The following is an 8,770-nucleotide window of genomic DNA, read 5'->3' on the forward strand; positions in this document are numbered from 1 at the left end:
TCCTACTTTTAGATACCACATACCCTGCCATATGGGCATTAAGGCCTACCTAGGGGTTATATAAATATTTAAGAAAAGGTTTTGTCCTGCTAAAAGTTTTTTTTTTGGCACATCAAATTGCAATATTTAACCTGCCACAGTCAGGCAACAATGGTAGGCCTGACGCCACGTTTTACACTGTCAGTGTAGTGGATGGCACAATGGGTGCAGTAGTCCACTAGTGACATTTACATTTCAGACCCTAGTTTCACTTTACACCACATACCATTGATTTATAGGTGCATTAACTGTGCCAATTAGGGGTACCCCAATTTTATCTTGTTGAAAGGAGGAACACAAGCACTTTTCCTTTGATTAGCAGGGGTAAAGTGCAAAGAGTTCTACAGCCAGCAAAAACACACAAACATACACCACACAAAAAATTGACATTTCATGTGAATACTTTTTGTGTTTTAAAGAAAAGAAATTGTTGATACGAGGTTCAAGGAAGAAGGAAATGGGGTTTTGTTGAAGAGTATGGAAAATAATTTGAGCTATTCAGGAGTGAGCAAGACAATAATCCAAGTCTCAAGGAGTCTTTAACAGGTAAGGAGTGTGTTGTGGTCACTGACGCAAACAGCAAGGGTGTAGAGGCTGTGGTTTTGCACTTGGCAGGTGGTGAAGAGAGGACTATAGCCTGTCCTGCTGTAAGAGGTGAGAAGTTGGACTACTCATTTATTGAGAAAGAGCTGCTGGCTGTGGAGTAGGCCACTGAAAGGTTTCTGTGGGGAGTTAAGTATAGCACAAGCCTCTGTGTGAACTCTTTTTATCTAACAGTCAGAGTATCAGTCTGTATAAGGAAATGCAAGATTAGTTTGAAGGAATTTTCTCGTGATATTTCATATCTACGGAGGTCTTCAATCCCCAGCTTGTTGCAGAGAGCACATATGATGGTAATGATGAGTGAGAGGATAAAGGGGGTTTGCAAAATGACGGATGGAGCAATATAAGAGTATGAATGAAAACAGGAGTAGAAAAGGGTTCCCTTCTGGTAGCGGTAGTCCAGAATTTAAAGGATGGTACATCTCAGGAGGAACTTTTAGCAAAGCATTTTGAACCTAATGGTTTGGTTAAAGATCAAGGCCCTCATTATGAGTTTGGTGGTAGGAAAATGGCAACCACCAAACTCACAGGGAGGTGTCAGGAACTGTGCACGGCTTCTCACCTCTGGATGCAGGATTGGGAAAAACACTCGGTCTTCTGCTGGTTCTGGATAATCCCAGATAAGGGTGACCCTTTCTAGTAGCCATGGTGCCGATTGACAGAGAATGCCTAAGCAGACCTTACCCTCCAGAAGGAGTCTGAGAGGAAAAACCCCAAGAATGGGGAAAAAACCTCAAAACAGGAACTCCTGAAAAAGAAGAAAAAACAGGACTTGAAAATAGGACAAAGGCAAAAATCTCCAAAGGCGAAAACAGGAACAACGAACAGGAGCGAAGAGCACCACCAAAGGGAAGTGTTTGCAACGCAAGGCAGAGCAAGACTGAGTGACTTATATACTGGAAAATAGGAAGTGACCTCACACGAAATGAAACAACACCTTCTTGAATTGGGAATAGCCCATAGAAAAGAATTGGGAAAAAGGAGGTAGTATAAAGAAAAGGGCATGCTGGGAAATGAAAACAGGAAGAAGATAACATGGAGACCAGCAGGAATACTGAAAAGATGAAGTACACAGAAAGCAAGAAAAAAGAAAAGAAAAAGACAAGAAAGAGACCACCAATGACAGAAGAAAAAAGAATACCCTAAATGAGGTAAGGGTGACGTGACTGGGAGCGCAAAACATGCTTCCGGGAACGCGTTGCCAAAACGGGAAGAAAATGCAGAGGACGGCACTCCCAAAATCGGAAGCGCGATCCGACCGCGGTCGGGAAAACAGACGCCGCGGTGAGGTGTGGCGTTACAGTAGGTCCCCTCCCCGAGGCCCAAGGTTTGTCAGGGTGACGGGCAAAAAACAGGCGAACCAAGCAGGGAGCATGGACGGAGGAGGCATCCTCCCAAGAGCAGTCACTGAGAGGGTAGCCCTTCCAGTGGACCAAAAATTGCAGTCTGCGCCGAAAAAATAGGGAATCACAAATTTCCTGTGCCTAATATTCGGGATGGCTGTCTACAGAAAGAGGAGGAGGACGCTGGAACTGTTGGTGGTATGGATCAGGAACGAAAGGCTTCAATTTGGACACATGAAAAACAGGATGAACCCTCCAAGAATGAGGCAATCGCAGTCGCACAACAACAGGATTCAAGATTTACAAAATCCGAAAGGGTCCATAAAAACATGGTTTGAATTTATTGACAGAAAATCGGGAGGGTAGGAATATGGAGGAAAGCCACACCTTGTGGCCTACTTGATACGAGGGTGCCGTTTGTCGATAACGATCCGCTTTCCGTTTCAATGCTTGTTTAGAAGCTAAGAAAGTTGTATGAATTAGACCCTGGATTTGGCGGATCCGACGTGCAAAAGAAGGGACTGCAGAAACAAGAGAGGGTTTACAGTGAACAGAGGACTTGGCCCTAGGATGAAATCCATAGGTGCAATAAAAAGGTGTGGCTTTGGTCACACTATGAACTGTGTTATTATAGGAGAATTTGTCAAGGGCAAGAAGCTCCAACCAATTCCTTTGAGTGGCATTACAGTAACATCTCAGATATTGTTGGAGTTCCTGATTCACTCGTTCAGTTTGACCATTAGTTTGTGGATGGAAACCAGAGGACGAGGACACCTCAATGTTTAACAAGGCACAAAAAGCTCTCCAGAATTGTGATACATATTGTGGCCCTCTGTCCCAAATGACCTCTTGCGGAAGACCATGGAGGCGAAAAATATCCCTCATGAATATGTGACTCATTTCCGGAGCTGTTAGTAACTTTTTCAAGGCTGTGAAGTGTGCCATCTTGGTGAAGGAATCAACTGTTACCATGATTACGTGGTTACCAGAAGAGGATGGTAAGGAACAAATGAAATCCGTGGAAAGAGTACACCAAGGAGCTGAGGGAACCGATAAAGGCCTTAATAATCCTGCTGGTTTAGTTCTGGGTGTCTTGGTCTGGGCACATACTGGACATGCTAAAACATAGCATTCTGTATCTTTCTTAAGGGAAGGCCACCAAAATGATTGTTGCAGCAGCTCCTGGGTCTTCTTGATTCCTCGATGCCCGGTTACCGGGGAATCATGAAACATTTGTAATGCCTCCGTCTGAACTTTTTTAGTAGATAAGAAAAGAGCCTTCTGATGATTAAAGTAATCATCTTCCTTCTGTAAGAAGGGTATCACTTTATTCCATTCTGAAATAGAAAGAAACTGGTACTCAGATTTAATGCGTTCTTGAAAAGATTGAGTAGCTTCTATGATTCTACTAGACTCAATAATGTGTGGAGAGGAGATCTTAGCGACATCAGGATATTGACGGGATAAAGCATCTACCACTAAATTCTAGGAACCAGGTATGTAAGTTATCACAAAATCATACTGGCTAAAGAAGAAAGCCCATCTTGATTGGCGACTGTTGCGACACTGGAAAATTCAAAGACATTGTAAATTGCGGTGGTCAGTCCTGGCTTCAAAAGGCTCCCTGGAACCCATCAAGAAATACCTCCATTCCTTACATGCTACTTTGAGAGCAAGTAATTATCGTTCCACTACTGAATAATTGCATTCTGCTTCTGTCAAAATATGAGAAAGATAGAATATAGGATGTTCTAATCCATCGTTGTCTTGTTTCTTCTATGGCTCTGTCAGAGGCATCTGTCACAACTATGCATTTTTTAGTAGTGTCAGGGTGTTGCAGAATGGGTGCTTGGGTGAAGGGCTTCTTTAATTCTTGAAAAGCACGGTCAGCATTTTCGGTCCAGACGAAGCCCTTCTTCAAATTCTCTTCCTTAATCGTTTGGGTGATGAAACTTTGTTGGTAGAAAAAGTTCTGAATAAACTGGCAATAGAAGTTTGATAGTCCAAGGAAACGTTGTCTTTCTTTTATTGACGATGGAGAAGGCCAATCTAGGATGGCTCACACCTTGTCGGGGTTCATGGATATTCCGTGTTGATTGATACTGAATCCCAAATAATTCACTTCGGTCTAATGAAATTCGCACTTCTCTGGTTTACAATATAACTGATTCCTTTTAGGCCTTTTCAAGACATGCAGTACATGTTCCGTATGTTGCTCAGGATTACGGGAATATATCAAGATATCATCCAGATAGATTACTACATTTTGGTATAATAAGTCAGAGAACACTGAATCCATGAATCGTTGGAAAATAGAAGGTACATTGGTCAATCCGAAAGGCATGACACAATACCGAAAGGAGTCAGGAAAGCTGTTTTCCATTCATCTCCTTCTTTGATTCGTAAAAGATGATAGGCACCCCGTGATTCTAATTTGGTGAACATCTTGGCTCCTTGGATGGCATTCAATATATCCCGAATTAAGGGCAAAGGGTAACGATCCTTAATTGTTATTTTATTGAGTCCACGAAAGTCGACACATGGACGCAAATCTTTTGTCTTCTTGGGGACAAAGAAAAGAGGAGCCCCAGCAGGAGACGTAGAAGGAGCAATTAACCCATTCTGTAAGTTGTCATCTAGGTATTCCTTGAGCACCTTCTTTTCTTGATCTGTCAATGAATACATTCGACCAAAAGGTACTGCTTCATCGGGAACCAATGGAATAGCACAGTCATAGATTCGATGAGGAGGTAAAATGGGATTACTGGATTTCTGAAAGATCCCAAAGTATTCCTGATAACAGTCTGGAACTCCTTGAATCGTGTTTATAGTGTTATTACTATCCTGAGTTGACTGACAGGATCTTTTAGGGGACCAATAGGAGTTAGTGGAATAACAATTATGCTGACAAAACAAAGATGTTAAAGATATGGTTCTAGTTTCCCAATTGATATAGGGGTTGTGCCAGGTTAACCAGGCTATTCCTAAAATCATGGTGTGATTCGGTGAGGCTATAAGGTCAAAGGCAACATGTTCTTGGTGCCCCCCAAATGTCAGACTGAGTATCGGAGTAGAGGCCACCACAGGACCTGAGGTTAAAGGAGAGCCATCAACCGTGTGTACCTGCTCAGGATTTTCTTTAGGAATACATGGAATTCCCTTATTCTTAGCCCAGGTCTCATCCAAATAGATTCCACTGGCTCCACAATCTGTAAGCGCTAGGAGATGTTCTTTTTGACTCTGTGAACATTGTAACGTGACAGAGAGGATAAACAGGGTGGACATACTTTCTCTGGAGGAACATAACGATAGTACTTCAGCTCCTCCCGTCTCCTTCCTCCTTACAGGGGACGGGAGTTGGCGTTTCTCGCAGGTCTGGAGGGACGAACAGGGCAACTACGAATCAGATAGCCAGCTTTACCACAATACAGACAAAGTCCCTTTCATCTTCTATCCTCCTTTCTGATTCAGTTAACAGACCATGGACAAGATCAATCTGCATGGGTTCTTCTGTGAGGGATGGAGAGGCTTCGGATGGGACCTCGTCCGTTCGCCGACTGCTGGTACGAGAATTACCAGGCTGGTATGGAACTCGTGTTCTTCTTCTCTCAATTGTGCGCTTTCGTAGTCTATATTCAGTGTTCATGACTTGATCCATCAATTCCTTTAAGGAATGGGCTGGAGTGGAATGTACTAATTCATTTAATTTCTTCACTCAGACCTTGGCGGAACAAGGTTACAAAGGTGCGTTCCACCTAAGAGGTTTCGGCTGCCAACTGTTTGAAACAAGTTATATACTGCAGAACGTCCTGATTGCCCTGCTGCATGTCACATAAGGCCTCCTCAGCCACTGCTTCCACCCCAGGCCTTTCAAACATCTGTTTGAAGAGAGTCAAGAAAGCAGGATAATTAGTCAGGACTGGATCTTCCGCAAAGACCAGAGGAGTCGCCCAAGCAAGTGCAGGACCATACAAGGCACTGATCAGATAGCCCACCTTAGCCTTATCGGAAGAAAATTGGAGTGGATCAAAAGCAAAGAAGACCATTAAGGCATCCAGAAACTCTTTTATCTTCAGAGGATCTCCTGAATATCGAGGAGTAGCAGCAGATACAGGTGGTATATCCATTGAACGGGAAGACAGGACTTGTCGTAGTGCAGTCTTTTCAGCCCGTAATTGCTGTAACTCTTGAGCTTGTTGTTGGACTGTCTGCAACATGGCGTGTGCATTTTCTGCCGCCTCCCCCTCTGGTCCTTCCATGGCTGCCTCCCAACACAGAATCTTTTGGCGTTGCAATCTGTCACGAACTGCACACGGCTTCTCACCTCTGGATGCAGGACTGGGAAAAACACCCGGTCTTCTGCTGTTTCTGGATAATCCCAGTTAGGGGCGACCCTTTCTAGTAGCCACGGTGCCGCTTGACAGAGAACGCCTAAGCAGACCATACCCTCCAGAAGGAGTCCCAGAGAAAAAAAAACAAGAATGGGGAAAAAACCTCAAAACAGGAACTCCTGAAAAAGAATTAAAAACAGGACTTGAAAACAGGACAAAGGTAAAAATCTCCAAAAGCGAAAACAGGAACGACGAACAGGAGCGAAGAGCACCACCAAAGGGAAGTGTTTGCAACGCAAGGCAGAGCAAGACTGAGTGACTTATATACTGGAAAATAGGAAGTTACCTCACAGGAAATGAAACAACACCATCTTAAATTGAGAAAAGCCCATAGAAAAGAATAGGGAAAAAGGACATACTATAAAGAAAAGGGCACACTGGGAAATGAAAACAGGAAGAACACAACATGGAGACCAGTAGGAATACTGAGAAAATGAAGTACACAGAAAGCAAGAAAAAAGAAAAGAAAAAGACAAGAAAGAGACCACCACCGACAGAAGAGAAAAGAATACCCTAAATGAGGTAAGGGCGATGTAGGAAGTTGGCTCTGTATGTACTATTTCGAAGTAAGAAATAGCATGCACAGAGTCCAAGGGTTCCCCTTAGAGGTAAGATAGTGGCAAAAAGAGATAATTCTAATGCTCTATTTTGTGGTAGTGTGGTCGAGCTGTAGGTTTATCAGAGGGTAGTGTTAAGTATTTGTTGTACACACACAGGCAATAAATGAGGAACACTCACTCAAAGATAATTGTAGGCCAATAGGTTTTTGTATAGAAAAATATATTTTCTTAGTTTATTTTAAGAACCACAGGTTCAAGATTTACCGTAAATACTTCAAATGAAAGGTACTTCACTTAGGTATCATAGGAACTTTGAATCCGCAAAATAGCATGTTTAGTTTTGGCAGAAATGGCAAAAAGCTATTTTAAAACTAGACAGTGCAAATTTCAACAGTTCCTGGGGGAGGTAAGTGTTTGTTAGTTTTGCAGATAAGTAAACCACCTACAGGGTTCAAAGTTGGGTCCAAGGTAGCCCACGCTTGCGGGTTCAGGGCAACCCCAAAGTTACCACACCAGCAGCTCAGGGCCGGTCAGGTGCAGAGGTCAAAGTGGTGCCCAAAACACATAGGCTTCAAAGGAGAAGGGGGTGCCTCGGTTCCAGTCTGCCAGCAGGTAGGTTCCCGCGACTTCGGAAGGCAGACCAGGGGGGTTTTGTAGGGCACCGGGGGGGACACAAGTCAGCACAAAAAGTACACCCTCAGCGGCACGGGGGCGGCCGGGTGCAGAGTGCAAACAGGCATTGGGTTTGCAATGGAGTTCAATGGGAGACCTAGGGGTCTCTTCAGCGAAGCAGGCAGGCAAGGGGGGGGTCCTCGGAGTAGCCACCACCTGGGCAAGGGAGAGGGCCACCTGGGGGTCGCTCCTGCACTGGAGGTCAGATCCTTCAGGTCCTGGGGGCTGCGGGTGCAGTGTCTTTACTAGGCATCGGGTTCTTAGAAGCAGGCAGTTGCGGTCAGGGGGAGCCTCTGGATTCCCTCTGCAGGCATCGCTGGGGGAGCTCAGGAGGGTCAACTCTGGCTACTCACAGGGTCGCAGTCGCCGGGGAGTCCTCCCTGTAGTGTTGTTTCTCCGCAGGTCGAGCCGGGGGCGTCGGGTGCAGAGTGGAAAGTCTCACGCTTCCGGCGGGAAACGTGCAGTCCTTTAAAAATTGTTTCTTTGTTACAAAGTTGTTTCTTCTTTGGAGCAGAGCCGCTGTCCTCAGGAGTTCTTGGTCCTTTTAGATGCAGGGTAGTCCTCTGAGACTTCAGAGGTTGCTGGACCCTGGGGGACGCATCTCTGTTGCAGTTTTTCTTGAAGTGGGGAGACAGGCCGGTAGGGCTGGGGCCAAAGCAGTTGGTGTCTCCATTTTTTCTGCAGGGCTTCAGGTCAGCAGTCCTTCTTCGTCTTCAGGTTGCAGGAATCTAGTTTCCTAGGGCCTCGGGAGCCCCTAAATACTTAATGTAGGGGTGTGTTTAGGTCTGGGAGGGCAGTAGCCAATGGCTACTCTCCTTGAGGGTGGCTACACCCTCTTTGTGCCTCCTCCCTGAGGGGAGGGGGGTACATCTCTATTCCTATTGGGGAATCCTCCAAAATCAAGATGGAGGATTTCTAAAGGCAGGGGTCACCTCAGCTCAGGACACCTTAGGGGCTGTCCTGACTGGTGGGTGACTCCTCCTTGTTTTTCTCATTATCTCCCCTGGACTTGCCGCCAAAAGTGGGGGCTGTGTCCAGGGGGCGGGCATCTCCACTAGCTGGAGTGCCCTGGGGCATTGTAACACGAAGCCTGAGCCTTTGAGGCTCACTGCTAGGTGTTACAGTTCCTGCAAGGGGGAGGTGTGAAGCACCTCCACCCAGA

The 8,770-nt window shown here is 45.3% G+C and overlaps 1 protein-coding gene across 1 annotated transcript; it reads right to left on the reverse strand.

The window, feature by feature from the left end:
- Positions 1-5,740: 5,740 nt before the first annotated feature.
- On the reverse strand, positions 5,741-6,244 carry LOC138262411 (protein LDOC1-like). Its single transcript, XM_069212311.1, has one exon. The coding sequence runs from the start codon at positions 6,242-6,244 to the stop codon at positions 5,741-5,743; it is 504 nt and encodes a 167-aa protein (XP_069068412.1).
- Positions 6,245-8,770: the final 2,526 nt, after the last annotated feature.

The sequence above is a fragment of the Pleurodeles waltl genome, chromosome 10, assembly GCF_031143425.1.
Source record: "Pleurodeles waltl isolate 20211129_DDA chromosome 10, aPleWal1.hap1.20221129, whole genome shotgun sequence".
Lineage (NCBI taxonomy): Eukaryota > Metazoa > Chordata > Amphibia > Caudata > Salamandridae > Pleurodeles > Pleurodeles waltl.

Bases quoted from the DNA above. Each gene is read 5' to 3' on its own strand.
- LOC138262411 (XM_069212311.1), bottom strand. From the start codon at position 6,244: ATGGAAGGACCAGAGGGGGAGGCGGCAGAAAATGCACACGCCATGTTG.